Source organism: Anopheles cruzii, chromosome 3 (genome assembly GCF_943734635.1).
Source record: "Anopheles cruzii chromosome 3, idAnoCruzAS_RS32_06, whole genome shotgun sequence".
NCBI lineage: Eukaryota > Metazoa > Arthropoda > Insecta > Diptera > Culicidae > Anopheles > Anopheles cruzii.
Window position 1 is genome coordinate 49,745,305 of NC_069145.1, and position 15,940 is coordinate 49,761,244.

The following is a 15,940-nucleotide window of genomic DNA, read 5'->3' on the forward strand; positions in this document are numbered from 1 at the left end:
TAATTCATGCTCCCAATTAAATTCCAATTGTAATATTTTTCAAGAGCCCCCTTCTAACCCATCCGGTACCACCACGATCATATCAGACACAACCGGTTTGAGCAACATGGCCGCCATTGGCATCACTGGTGGTGCAGCATCTTTCTCACTTGGTTCGCAAATGTCACACACCAATATAAAACTGCATCGCATTCAGACCAACGGAACAATTATCCCACTGCATCCCGCTTTTAAAACATTCCTGCAGTGGTGGGCTCATCACGAACTAAAAAACGGAGCAAAGAACGATATAATGGAACGAATATTTAATTGCAATTCTATCAGACTTCGTTTCGAAGGGTGCACAGAGGGCCAAACGGCCACAGTTAAAGAACCACGAAAAGAGATTGCTGCTGCTGCTGCTGCTGCTGCTGACGTTGGGAAAACAATTTCATTCGTCGCGGCCAGGATATCGTATTCTGGTTAGTAAAATTACAAAATTGGCTATGGGTAAATCGTGTAGCCAATAAACAAATATTCAGAAGGATTATCCAAGTGACCTAGAATTGATGGACGTAGACACTATCCGTAAAACATGTTCACGAGTTTTTTGTACGAGAGACCCATAGTGCAGTTTTCAAAAGCAACCTGCTGCAAGTTATATACGATGTACATATACGCACAGAAAAACCATAATGCGGCCCGCTCTCTTAGAACTGGTGCAATCGCTATCGCCATTGGCAATGCAGTAAATAAAACCAATCAACCTCATGCACACCCGCACCACTACCTTATCGACTTCCACCGTTTTTGCTGTGGATATTCTTTCGCGCTCATGTGCGTGCCCTTTATAAATACAGGATCGTGGCTACTTCAAATCAAAATTGGTTCCTTGAAAAGCCCTTTAGTTAAACAAGTCCCGTTAAACAAGTTTACCTCATCTTCTTCCCATGATTACGAAAAAGATCGAACGAAACACGAAGGCTCTCCCAATTTTCTAAGTTAAATCCTGTATGTTTGATCCTCCGTCCTCTTATTTAAATGTGAGCGGCTGAGTTTTGAATACATACTCCAATTCTTATCCGTCAGTTCGGAAGGTTCTGTGGTTCTGAAGGTAGTTCTATAGTTTAGTGTTATTAAATACGCCGCAGTCCAGTTTCGGAACCGCAGTTGTTTTCGAGTACATTATATTCATTTGTTTTATTTATAGTAAATCAAAACCTCAGTGCGAGAAAAGGTTATATATTATTATTTTATTGCGTTGAGCATACCCTTTCTCTTGCCACGTGCCTTCTCGTTGCTGTCTACCTTCCGGGCCATCAGTTGTTTGTTGCCAGCGGCTGTCTATCCACCGACGCCGAGTAGGAAGCCGTGCCATTATGGCAGTGCAACTACTGTGGAATAATTTTTCACAAACCGGTAGATGAACAATTTCGGATAGCATAGTATCTTCCAATTTATTATCTTCATAAATTTACTGGCAAAACCAGCTACCAATGCAAGCAGTGTGTGCCATTGCTGCATGCCAGTACTTCATTTAAATGATATTAAAGATTGCAATAACGCGTTGGCGCTGTCACTAAAAGCCAAACGATAGGGTCAGGCCACACCACTGTATATCCACACTGTTTGTTGTTGCACTTTTATGAATTTGTTAAGCACTTAATACCGATGGTACCTGTTTACCAACCGAACCATTTCCGCATTCATTGTCACGTATTTCTGAATGCGATCCGATTTCTACCGGCTTCATTAGCAGTGCACAACTAACAACTAATCAAACCAATCCAAATACGCCAAGTCGAACAGGGAACATTATTGCACTGACAAAAATACAAGGCAAAACGAGGGTTTCTAGTCCGACTGACTTGTTACACTACAGCGATAAAGACTATTGGCTCGTTGCTCAGCTCATTTCTTGCTGCATCACAATAACAATTTTCGTACACAAATGTATGAAGACGTCTAATTTCAGTTACGAACATAACATATCAACCTGAACAAAATTACCAAAAATTGTAAACTAATTTAAAATGGCTTTCTTTAAAACATACAGCTTCCTCGATTCTTCATATGGTTTTGCTAACTAATACACTTTGACGATTGCATGACACAATTGCTTATCTATAGTTGACCACTTTTGTTATTCTCACGATTGTGCTTTTTTTATGCACACCTTTTCATTGCAACTATTGAAACCTTTATGAGGAAATAGTAAAATACTTTCAACAAATTTACGATATGTTTTTGACTTCGTTCTTCAATTCCAACCAAACCGTAAACGATCATCACCATAAAAAACACACAAAATTGTGCAAAGTTACAAGTACTGTGAAAGCTGCGAATGCAGCTTTCTAACGACAAAGTCAAAGTACCTGTCACAGAAGAAAAAAAAATCGGAACTACAGTTTTATGGCCCGCTTTGGTACATATTACGTAACTTTCACCTAGAACATTTCTTCTTGTTTTATTACGCTCTGGCCTCATTTCGAAACGTGTTTGGGATATTTTATAATGCGCACCTAACACAATTTTCCTCTGTTTCGGATGTTATTGCAGCTACCTGCTTGGGGTCCTGCGTACTGTTAACTTTATTGCCTATCCATCATAACCTCACCGTTTGCCCTATCCAAGACTGCAGGACAAACGATGCCATGGAGTTGCAAAAAACTTTCTACTTTCTAATATTCTTATCAAGCCAGAACCACCCGTGATGCACACAAAAACAGGAATACAAAAGATTATATTGCCCTAGAACACAGCGCGCTTTCGATACAAAATATTTGGACACTTTTATAACATTCCCATTCCGTTCGAGTGAATGCGCTTGCATTTATAAGCGAAAGAATATATCCGATTGTTTTTTAACGCGTTTTCAATGCCAGTATCGGCATACTGGCAACCCGTAGCGACCAACCGTATCGAGGAAACCTCAAACAAAAACTGAACCTTATTCCACTGGCTGAAGCCAAAGATTCCCTAAAACGATTCTAATACAGTCAACAGACACCAATTCATAAGCCCTGCCTCGGAAGGGGTGCAGATTGCTAAACATAAAGCACCTCCCAAGACATGTAAAAGAGTGAAGAAGCAAAAGCAAGGATTCATGGATTCCATATCATCGCTTTACACTGTCCACAAAGTTCCGAGCCGATCGACATAATACGAGGTAAACCAAGGCATGTTGTATAACCTCCTTCCTTTGTAGTTCGAAATTTCCCTCCAAATAATAACTTGCGACAGGACAGCAAACAAAGAATCGAAGAAAAAAAAATTCTCAACGGTATCCTGCATCCTGTTCTGCATAACGTAAAATTTCAAGCAAAAAATTCCCCAAAAAACCGTTGCCCGGTGCAGCACCGGGGCTTCACAATGGACCGATCAATCGACTGTGTTCCAATCCATCGGAGAATCGGCCGTTAATGGTTCAAGATAATCGGAAACAAATTCTTAGAATCATGAATCCAAAATCGTTCTTCTCTTTGGCTCGTTTCGCTTCAAGTTTCAGCCCATCGCTAGCGAAAAGAGCAAGACATTACACTTTCGATACAAACCAATTTTTCAGTTCAACGTCGAGTCATGACGATGGTGATCGCTCGTCGTCGATTGCTTCGATAGCATAGATTATGGATCGAAACTACGTAATCGCCTCACAATATCATGTTTTCAGCTATAATGCGCAGATTGGGCTTTGAATCGCAAGTCAAGGTTTTGATGAAGGCCCGCCGTAGTGCACCGTGAAATCGCAAATTATGAAAAAAAAACTTCACAACCGCCCAGGTGGTAATTTCCTTTGCTTAATACAATTACCCTTCCGACAATGTTTTATCATGGCCTCCTAGATTATCCTCGATAATAAGCTCTGTGCCTGATAACATTGAGCAACATTGCACTATACGGCGAGAATCGTTTAAATGTCCAGCAGAGAGAAAAGCAGTGAACCCGCCGCAATTGCTCTGCAAAACTTTTCGTCGTTGGAGGAGTGGGAAAGATTTTCCCATCAGCGAAACGTTTAGAGCGGTCCGCTAAACGCTCTCTCGAGATCGTAAAACTCAACGAAACCCGTTTGAATCAATGCGTGTGTATGTGTACTAGCGCACGTTTTGGCCAATAACTTAACGAAACTAAGCTGCCATATTGCATTATCTCGTGTAGCAATGGAGGAGAGCTGTTGCCATCCCGCTTCTTCTGCTCTAACTCTCCGTGAGCCGACAGAAGATATTGTTTGCTTGCTTACACTTGCTCTCGCTCCTGCTCACTCATTTGCGAAGTCTCATTTGACGGAATATTCCGAATTCGAAGCACTCTTAATGCTTGGCTTCTATACTTGCAGCGGCACTTACTTGCAGCTGATTTTTCATTTTCGATTTCCCGGTTTACTCGTGTCTGGGTAGTGTCTTACCGGCCGATTTGATTGTTTTCAAGCTTCAGCATACAGTTAAAAGGGTTTGGGAAACTTTAGTTCATAAATCAGTGCGAGACATCGAATAGACGGAAACATTCGGTCGAAATCCTTTTTCGCATCCCTATTACATCACGAGTAAAACTTTATCAACGCAACGACGCCATAACTATTCGAGTCTCACGTACACCAATATGTCACGATCCAGTGTGTTAAATGTGTGCGTGATGAATTAAGTGATACAATCCACTGTTGCCGACAAAATAGTCAAGGAAGCATTGAAAGGATAGGTTAAAGCATATACAATGTGTGAGTGTGAGTATGAGTGTGTGTGTTTGGTTATCATAAGTTTCACCCGGTGGCAAGTCAACACCGCCTGTGAAAATATATATTAAATCATCAAACCAAAAGAGTTTTCTAGTTTAATATATCGATTATACTAAAAATACATTACTAAAGGTACTAATAGTATCCTCCAAAAAATAGTATTTACGGTTAATCCCGACGTCCCAACAGAAGAGCAATGCAAAAAGCATTCACAAAAAGAATCAGTGGTTAATTCATAGTGTTTAAAAATTTTTGGTCTAAATTATGTGTTACATGAGCTTTGTGAATTTGTTGATTTTTTAATTCATCATACTTTGCTACTGTAAGCTGTTAACCATTCGTATTATGTGTCTAAAGTTGCAAATAAATATAAATATAAACATAAATTTTAAATTCAAAAATACTGTTGTTGATTTTTCTAGTAGACACTTAAAAGAAATGATTTTGTTTAAAAGTATTGCAAGATGAGTGTCAAAAGTAAAAAAACATAAACAACCGACAGATCGAAGATAATAATATGGTGCCACATTATTTAGCTCCACCAAAATTACGATTTCCCATTTCACCAAAATAATATTGGAGTACATTTTAGTGAGAGAGAAAAATGCTATCCGCTTGTAGACGCGACTAATAATTGATCGTCAACTAGTTGACTTTAATCGGGGTAAGGAATGAATGACACATTACTGCAACTTTCTGTCAATGTCAAATTGTAAAACATTTCTGCTGCACGCATTTTTTTTATACTTCCGAACGAATATTTCGACGTTAAGAATCTAATTGCGCCAGTGAAAAAAACAAAAATTAATAACCATCTTATTCATGTTGAAATACCTATTTCTTCCTTATTACCCACTAACGCTTGTATAGGGTGGTCACTTTTTCATTTGAAAGCTTGATTCTTAATTTTTTTTATAGAAAGCATTTTGGGTAAAATGTCCAACCACGGCTGGCTTAGCAGTAGCCCATTCGATCGACCTATTTTTGAGTACATTTTCGACTATCTGTGGTCCTATCCCCCGCAATGGCAATGTGAATTTCGGTCTTTAGGTTGTCAATAATTGCTGGTTTGTTCACGTAACATAAATATCAATAGTGGCTGTCGCTGTATGGCACGTAGTGCCGTCCAAGTTGTCAGATTTAATTTCGCCGAAGAACCAATCACCCAAAATCCGCTCCAAACAGTCACTCGTTGTGTTTGCATTGGCTTCTCTTGCACGATATGTGGACAATACTGCTTATTAACATAGCCACCTAGGTGGAAATGAGCTCCAATGAAATGTGCTTTTGACGAATGAGTTGACGACGTACGACTTTGGAAATACATTTTTCATATTTCCCAATTTTCTGCAACCAAAATTGTATTTTATAGATAAACGTTTAGAACCAACCTTTCAAATAAAAGTTCAAGTATCGAAAAATATTCAGCCGTTTTTTTAACCAAATGAAAACGTGTGCGCCTATTTGACCACCCTTTATGCGAAACACTGCTATAACGAAACGGGCGGCATAGTCCCATTTTACTCCGCTCATCGACCGAATTAGACATTGAATGGGGATGTTTCATGTATGACTTCAAGCGAGTACTGCTTTAAGTAACGTAACACAGCAACGGCTACTGGCTCATCATCGACAATCGCTACAAAACGTACACCTATGCAGCGTAAAAAGGGATAACGCTTAGTGTGGTAGTTTAGTTGAGCTGCTCTTTGCTCCACAAACACTAATGGAAAAGCTGTGAAGGATAAAGTATGTCAACACATAAATCATCCCGACTGTTTCAGCCGGGAACACAAGGAGGCCATTCCGAGGGACCCGTTTTTGTCACCGGTTCCAGTTCCAGATGCAGTGAAAATGTGATCCCCTTTTCTAGTGCAATGGCATCTTTGCGTGCTAGATTTTTTGGTAAAACGACCGGTGGAATTTACGCCGTCCTTCCACATCCATTCTCCCCTTCAGCGTCGTCATCATTTCCTTTATTTTATCTCCGTCTTTCCCGCAAGGCAGTTATCAGCTCCGCTCTGGCAGCAGCCGAAATATGAATGAGCATCGCATCGCATCGATTGAACCGAGCAGAGCAGACACCAACTGCTCGAATCTTTTTCGTTCATTGCAATAAATCACCGAACCTATAGTTCACTCTCTTTCTCACCTTCGCAACCATTTCAACTTGCCCTACACACACAGCCACACCGCTTTTACGTACGGAAACGCGTTCACCATCGGCATTTTCAGAAGCCTTCAGTGCTTTACGATGGCTTGTCGAGACACTTTGGCGTACTATGGACGGTGAGAGAGTTGAGAGCAAGTGGGAACGAGTGAGAACGAGAAGTAGGTCGCTGCGATGAAGACGAAGATGTATTAGTAGTGTTTCCCTGTATTGATACCCAACGTAATTCTCCCTCAACCGGCGTCATAAAAAGTAAGAAGCCGTACTCCATCGCAGGTACGACGAGTGAAAGAAAAAATCGGTCATAAACTGGGAGGAAGGGAGGGAGCGTGTTAGGAAATAAACTATACATTAGGGCGTGGTTAATGCCATTATTTTTGATGTTGCTGTTATTTGTATTCCAAGCCGTACGAAATGGTGCCGACGGCCACCGGGCACAGGTTCTTTTTTATTCAACCCAACTTGATTCGATGTTTATTCGAGGCGTAATTCAAAGAGCACTGTGCGGCGGCAAATACTCTACTAGAAGCAATAAAACAACAGTAACTGTGACTGATTGATTTTCGATTGTGTGCTGACAAAAGCCGACTTTCCAGAAGCCCTGAGTGATTTCCAAAAATGCAGACTTCTCTAGATACTGAATATGTGGACTTCTATTTTTATACCCATTCAATTGGCTTCATCTTGTGCTAAATGCCTAATGTAAAATGTTTAGAACACAAATAAAACAAGCGGACACACACATTTAGATGTTCCTAGTTTTATGATCATTATACTGATGCCTTATGGACGTGTCACAAATTACGTCAATGGAACGACAAGAATATTAGCGAACAAACAGGTGAAAGTCGTTTTTTTATACAAAATACCGGAATAATACATTACGGAATAGAATCTATTTGAACTGTTTAGTTAAGCTTGTGCTCGGCAAGTCGGTTACTGATTGTAATTCATGCTTTATTGCATAAGGTACAGCCATCAATCATTCACGGAACACATAATCAATCTATAAAGCGGCACAGTATAAAGCATCACGGCATAAAATTGTTACTTAATGTCAGGAACGACTAAAAAGCAGCAAATTCGGTAGACCCACCTCGGTTCGGCTAAAAACTTGAATGTAAACGCACAACAAAAACAAGCCATTAGGCTACCGGCTTATCGACGCAGCTTAGTAGTTCTTAATTCATAAAAATTACAGCAAACCTGCTCTTCGTGTCCCATTTCCTACTTTTGGATTGGCTGATCCCAAACAATGTAGAATTTATGAAGGCCTTCTGTACATATTCATGAACTTATGGTACGGGAATGACCATTACAATAATTATTATTTTCTCACTTCCTTGTTTCCGGTTGGCTGATTTTATTCGAAATCAGCAGTACAGGTTCTAGAAGCATAACAATCACCGAATTCCCACAACGATACTAGAGAACAAAAATAGAAGCACTGGTCGTTTGAAGAATACTTCGAAAGAACTTTGAAGACAGTCCACGGCATTAGACATTTTTAACCATGGCAACCATGTAGAGAGTTAGTTAGGGTTACATTTATACCTTGAATGCACGCGCGCATAAAAGTGTAATTTAATGAGTTTTGAAAACTATTTGCCATTATTAAATTTCTACACATAATATATCAAAATAAAGCTTAAGATCTCTCAACGAAATTAACGGACCATTTGAGTAAAATTGTACTAAAACCCCAGAAACAAAGATAATGACAAAAGTTCAACAAGTTCACAAAAATTATCACGTAAATGAAACCCTTAAATAGCTATCATACGACTTAGATAACGAGGTTTTGGTCTTCATCAGTTCATTCTGATATCTTTACATACAAGGTTATTAAAAATAACCATACGACAGGTCAGGTCAGCATACGGTAACTTAAATGATTCGAACTAAGCTATTTTTTATAGATTTCTACATTGCTCAACAATATAATGAGTTTGATATGTAAAATAAAACGAATTAGGAAAAAAAAGAAATTGAAAAATAAATACTGTTTTATGAAAGAAATTTTCTTTTGCTCCAATAGTCAATTTTACCTGCAAGTGTTCTTTTATCTTCAATGCCGCCATAACTAAAGGTACACCAAAAATGTATTGACAATCATTGACGGTCTGTTGAGGCAGGTCAAATTCTACGTTAATCAGGATAGTTTGCAATTTTTATTTGTATTGACTAGTGAGACTAGTTTATACTGTAATAATATAAGAATGAGTAATTGTAACGTTTGATTTCATTCGTGTTACCGAAATGGACGAATATGGCCTGAAATTTAACAAAGTAGTTTGAAATTTGATAAAGTTAAATAACTAAAATAGAAAGCTAGCCAACCTAGAAATACGATAAATGGCCCGCACGCGAGACGCAAAAGACAGACTTTTCAATGATAAACCACTTTAGTATTCAGTAAACAATTCCGCCTGGCGGTGGCTTTTCTCTAACAAACCGCTTAGAGATGCATACAATGGACAGCGGTACGCGTGATCCATTCAGTAAACAGAATCGAGTGCGTTATATAACACCCGATTTTCAGGTTTATTTGTTTACATCTCGCGACAAACAGGGCATTCTAAGTGGCGCCTTTACCGCAAGTGAGCGCGGGCAACGGGAACTGGCAGTGGATACAGTGGATATTTTTTTGAATGTAAACAAACAAATGGTTTACTTTGTAGTCGTTGCGCCGCGTCTGCTATGCTTGGCAATTTGCCTTCAATAGCCAGCCGATTGTCTAGGAAACTTGAGTTTTGGTAGCTGATTGAAGCGCCGATCGTTTGCTTTTTCCATCAATCGGCATAGTGCATGAAACCGAAAATAACCATCGCGTCGCGGCCGAAGGCGGATGGGCATTTTGATCTGCACGCACAATCTATTTTCGATGTCTACGAAAACGTCATAAGAGCGATTGCTGTGGGCGAGCAGTTAAACATAGAGTTGACAGAGTAACCATAGAATCAGCACATGCGCGTAGATTTTCTCAAAATATGATAGATTATTGGATAATTATTTAGCAAAGAGGTACGGTAACCTCTGAAGAATATTTTCGTGAATCGTAGGAAGAGTAACATTTAAGTATACATTATGTTCATGCACCCCTTTTGCTTACCGTAGGCGATATCGATCCATTTTCGTAAAACATAAATTCTTTACATTTTGTTTTGCAAAGCTTTATGCAAGAGAACGTGACGAAGTACACACTTTTACCAAATGGATGGTGTAAAGGTAAGGATTTTGAGGGATGTTGATTTTTCGCCAATCATATTGAAATTAATTGACAAACGTAAAAAAACGAAAACCAAACTAAACCTTACACTTAATAAACAAAACAATTCATTCTCAAAGAATTGGTGGAAAAGGTTGGTTGGTAACAGGTTGGGTGTCAGTGGATCAAATGAAACATATCACTGTCAAATTATTCGGTTAGCATAACAAAGTATGAGACGAAACTATACTATGCAAAACATATATGTTACAACTTAAAACTAACTTAAACTCATACTGCCATAAAATAAGATAACATAAAATAAAAAGCGACTTACCTATCCAGTCTGGTAGAAGTGTGCCCGCAAGAGATTCTGAGTATCTCTTACCTGAAAAAGAAGAGACGAAAAAAAATTACGTATTAGTTAAAAATAACATATCACGATTCGGAGAGTTTAGCGCACGGTTTTGTTTTTGTTCCAAACAAGATGCGTATGATATGTACGATTCTGAACGTCTTAATTTGGTATCCGAGAATTTCCGGGCACTGGAAACATTGGGCAAGTTTATCTAAATAAGTGCCAAATAAGTGCGTCATCGTCATCACGTCGTCCTTTCTTCGCTATCAATATGGAGAACATGCGTCCGTCAGATCTTATACAATGGAGAGTTTGTGTTCAAAACGTAATGAAACTGTTTCTCATATCATTCAATTTAATCCCATACTTTATCGAAAGAAGCAACAAAGATGCTAGAATAAGAACTGAAAACCAGGAAAAGATCGTAGCACTTAGAATGTAAAATGTTAATTTTTTTCACAATTGCTGGCTATAGAATGCTCGACAGCACGTGCATTCGAAATCCTGCACTGTATGTCACAATCCCGGATTAGATAAGTTAGTGGGTTAGAAGGAAAAGAAAATCGAAAGTCTGAAGTCTGAAGCCAGATTTAGATCGCACGTTGTGAATAATCGAATCCCACGCACACATTTTCAAGAAATTCAAGAGATTCTTCAACAGCCGACTACCGACAGCTTGAATTGGTTGCTCGCTAGTTCGTTATCAACCACAAGGATATTTTTCGTGAAAAGTGTCATGTAAGTAAGATTTATCGCCATTCTCGCTCGAATCGTCATCAGATTTCACTCTTTCCAATCGAATATTTTAACCTGAACACCTCAGGCTCTTCGCCTAACGTCATTTCGTCTACCGGCTCTTCGTCTAATGTCGCCTTAGCGTTATTTGCATTAAAACGATTTTTTATTCTCGATCGCTGATCTTATTTTCTGACTATTCAAATGTAATTAGACAAATATTTGGAAAAATAGCTGCAAATGGCAAATGTGTTCGAAGATGAACGTGGTGAAAATATTAGACTGATCATCAATATTACAGACCACACATTTATTTACTAATGATGCATTGTTCAAAAATACAACAAAAAGTTCAAGCTGCTCAGAAACTCAGTAAATTTAACAAACTGGTTAAACGCTTTGCATAAAAGAACGGAATGCCTTGCGTGCTCAGCACTCAGCGTGGCGCTCAGCACACCGAATCAGCTGTTCAGCAGTGAGTGTCTCGCAGCACAGCTGTATTTCAGTGGCTGGACTTCTGAAATAAACTGGTTTCTACACGGTTAGTGAGATGAGAAAGTAGCTTCTCACCATCGGAAGTCATGCTCACTTTTCCGTCTGGTCACATCATTTCACTTGCTGTTCGAAGCGTATCTTCGTCACAAAAAACAAACGATACCCAGTGGCTCGCAGCGTCCGGAAAGATACTTAATGATTATGGTGATGATTCTAATAGTCCGAGGCGAAACTTCACCTGGTGATGGTCGCTTCCGGGGAGAGGAATGATTGTTTTATTCGTTACGTGTGGTTCGGTGTGTGTTTAACACGTTCCCGAGTGCCCCCTTAAACTCGAGGACGCGGGGGACACAACATATTAATGTTTACGCGTGTCCTCCTCATCGTCGTGCTTAGAGACGAACGCATGGCAGAGAGCAAATCTCCTGAAATTATGTCAGTGTGTTGCAGCAAAGCATTGACTGCTTCGTCGTTCAGTTGTTTGACCAGACACCAGTGAGTGTCTGGCCCCTCTACGATAATAAAGTGAGTGATTTTTATTGATATTTTCTCCACTCCTGTTTTCTCCTAAACTGTATTTTCCACGACATGTTTGTTAGTCCACTTTCTCCTGCAAATTCGTGATTTTCTATTGCAAATCATGCAGAAAATATTATTGTTTTTAAAGCGGTGTTATAACCGGACCTGATATTCATTTAAACAATTTAATAGCAACGACTTTGGCTCGATGGACATTTAAAACTTACCAACCGTCTAGTGGCCGACAACAACATGCTGAGCAGCAAGCAAGCAACCCAAGTGTGTAGTCCATTCCCGATTCCCGCTTGCGTTTCAGAAAAACGTGTTTAGTGCGTACGTTTATTGTTTGCCCCTTCAGTGCCGTGCTTTTTGTCGTAACATCGACTCTGGCGCCACCCGTGTTACTCAATGTGTTTCAGGCAACAGATGCATTTAGGTAGGTGCATCGTTTAGATCGAAGGGCGCCGCGTACCGTGTGTTTGTTCTCTAAACCTAACCCCAAGCAGTCATCACAGAACCGAGGAGAAAAAATTGTTTTGCTTAACACAGATCCACAACACACACGTAGAGCAATACACGTACGCTCGAAACTCCGAACTCTGGGCGAATGTAGTGAAAAATATTTGAAAAACTCCCACACGGAAAATGTTTTCAACGCTACATCGTAATTGAGCGCGCCGACGGAACTGCCTAGGCGCCGTCTTAAAACACGTGCCACGACGAGACGAGCGTTAGTCTATGTTATCGGAACTCCAGTTCCGGTTAAGCAATGAAATGGGGTAACCTGAGCTGACGCTTACTCTTCCGCTACACCAGACAGAGTCTTTCTATTGAACCCGAAAATCAATGCCAGCAAAATTACTTATTATGCACATCAGTGCATATCATGAAGAGATTCTCCATTGAGCCATCAAGTATATTTGCATTGTTTAGCATTTTATAATTTGTTTTACTTAGATTTGTTTGATTTTATAATTTGTGCCATCTATTAAAATAAATACAACAATCAATCAAGAATGAATGTGAGCATTCCTATGCAAAGTTTTCATTGGATACCGGCACACGCTATCTGTTAAGACCAGGAGCTACAATAAGTCCATAACTACAGCTAACAAGTTCACAAAACTAACCTGCACACACATTATTCCTTTGTATAACTTCTTCCTTATGGAAGTCCAAAACAAACCATAGTTACGGAGGACCAAGAGGCGTGGCACATCAATTACCGGTACTTAATTTAAAGCATTGCATTATTTTATTTAGTAAATTAGTGATCAAACCACAAACTAAATATTATATTATTAGGTTAGTTAAAATTAAATTAAATGTTTTTACATAGAATCTCAATAGTGAATTCAAATGTTCGTTGTGCTTAAATCATGATAAGCTTTGTAATTAAAGAAATCAAACCCAGTACCTTCCCTTGCCCTTGAATGCCTTTGTTTATGGCCCAATAGTCAACCGTCTAGAACATCGCTGGGGTAATATTAAGAACTGTCTTCCCAAAGATGCGACAATGAAGGATACACATCGTTTACACGTTCAGCCGAAAAAACGGAATGTTTGCCGTATGTATCAGCGAGGTACGAGAGAGAAACTATTCATCTCAGGTTCACCGCGACCAGGACGACCACTTCACAGGTTCTTTCTTTTCACTCAGAGACCGGCGGCGGTGGCGCCAAATTGCAAACGGTGTGAGAAAATTATACACGTGTTCTATCATGGTTATTAAATCATTTGCTGTTGTTTAATGGTGTTAGCATTCGCTACTTCCGACTCATAAAAACTGCACTCGTCTGATGCGGGTGCTGCTGCTGCTGCTGGTGATGGTGTTGCTGTTGCTGTCTGCTCGCTTGTTCGCTCACATAATTTTTCCTTTCTTTCACTTTTCTGTTGGATCCCGGTCGCTGTGAAATTGTGTGAAGTTATTATACTAGACAAAAGGCATTTATTATCTTAGTACACACAAAACCAGTATAACCGAAAACAGAACGCCGGGGCAGCCACAGAAACAAAATGCTTCAAAGACGAGGATGCGGATATGCGGAATGACGAATACGACCAACGCGAATGGTCCATGGCACGATGATGTTAGTTTTTAATTTAACTCAGTACTTCTGCAGCGCTCGCAGCTTCCACACAGATTTTACCTTCGCATCGCAGGGTTACATGTGCTAGAATGCTTAGACGCTTCCATTCACGATGATAGGTGGTGAGAGGGGTGGTAGTGTGACTGCAGCACGTTTCGTACAATCAGTACTTCAATAAAAACGAGCACTCAACACGCAAGCTTCGTGGTTGTAAGTTACGAAAAATGCCTCTACCAAGACCAGTTAATTTAAAATGACAAAATGTGCAATTATAAAATTACTTTGGATTACGAAGACTATCCACCCCTTGGGAAACAATGGCTGAAAGTGTTATTACTATTTGCTCGTTATGCTCGCGGTTACCCGGATCAAAATCTCACGGATTTCAAGTTTGGAATCATAGGAAAGATGTTTATCCAAATGGCAAATGACTCACAGCAGCATTTCTCCCTTGTTTCCTTTCAGCCAACATATATAGCTTTTTAACACCTCGTCCACAAACAAGAGACATTTGTTTGCCCACCGACAAGTGTGTGGCGAAATGAACGACTTTTTGTGGGATTATCGCACATGCGGTTTATCAAACGTCAAAAGGCGCTTTGAGTGCGTCTAACTCATAAAATTGGTAGACGGAGCTTCAACGAGGACGATGATTGTGTGGACGAGGAGAAATTGTATGTTGCGTGCCAATCGAAACAAGCCCAATGTTGCAGCACTCAGCTAACGTCACACGTCACAGTCACAGGCTGTCATAAATGCTCATCTTTTCACGCTTTTTCCACCGCAGGCAGAAACGCAAGCGGTGAGTAGCCATAATGCACTCACAACCTACCTGCCGCAGATTCTTGCGTGTTGAACGAAAGACCTAGCACGTCGAATTCGAGCGCAACAGAAAGAGAGAAACGACAAGGTGCGATAAAATTTAAAAAAAAAGCTGAGTCGTTTTATTGGCAGAGCGACTAACGCAGCGTGAGAAGACAAGGAGCTCAGCTCTGCAAAAAGTGAGACAGAGGTTTGCTTTTTTGCTTACTCTTTCTAGCTACGACACTGAGAGAAGCAACTCAATCTTTCCGAGTATAACACGTTAAAAGAGAACGTCCATTTTATCAATACCTTTGTCAGAGTCGGACCTCCTCGCGTCATCAGTGGTCGCGCGCTAATCGTGCAGCGTTCAAAAACTTACTAAAAAACATTCGATTCCTTCGGCAATCATCATACAGTCGCCACTGTGCCACAAACTTCGTAAAATGAACGGATGTTGAAGCGATGTTCAGTGTTGCCCCAAATAGTAACAGTGTACAAAATGTCGTGCCGATTCAATCGCAACAAAGAGGCTGGCAGGAGATAAAGTGTCGATTAAATCCTCCCTACTGTCCGTTTGTTTGACCATAACATAAAAGTGTACGTAATATAGTGAAGACTGTGTTGATAATAGGCCGGGCAGGGATAATGGACGTGGACAAAAAACGTTCCCCACATATACAAATATGCCGACGGCAAACTCGGTACTAGAGAGGAAAGAGAAACGATTACACACAGCAATTGCCCATCCGCTGCGTTGTAATTATTCATAAATAAGCTTTATCGGATTAACGCTCATCGTCAACGGTCATTCGACCACCAGATTCAGCCAACAACACGTATCGCAAGGCGAATC

At 40.1% G+C, this 15,940-nt stretch overlaps 1 protein-coding gene across 2 annotated transcripts in view; it reads right to left on the reverse strand.

The window, feature by feature from the left end:
- The window catches only part of LOC128271553 (homeotic protein ultrabithorax-like), a 58,740-nt gene that overhangs the window by 31,043 nt on the left and 11,757 nt on the right, over positions 1-15,940 (reverse strand). The window contains exon 2 of one of the 2 annotated variants that reach the window (XM_053009131.1): positions 10,424-10,474. The exons of the other annotated variant lie outside the window; for it this stretch is intronic. Coding sequence (XP_052865091.1) covers positions 10,424-10,474 — 51 coding nt within the window. The remainder of the gene's footprint in view (positions 1-10,423; positions 10,475-15,940) is intronic. 2 annotated transcript variants of the gene reach the window in all.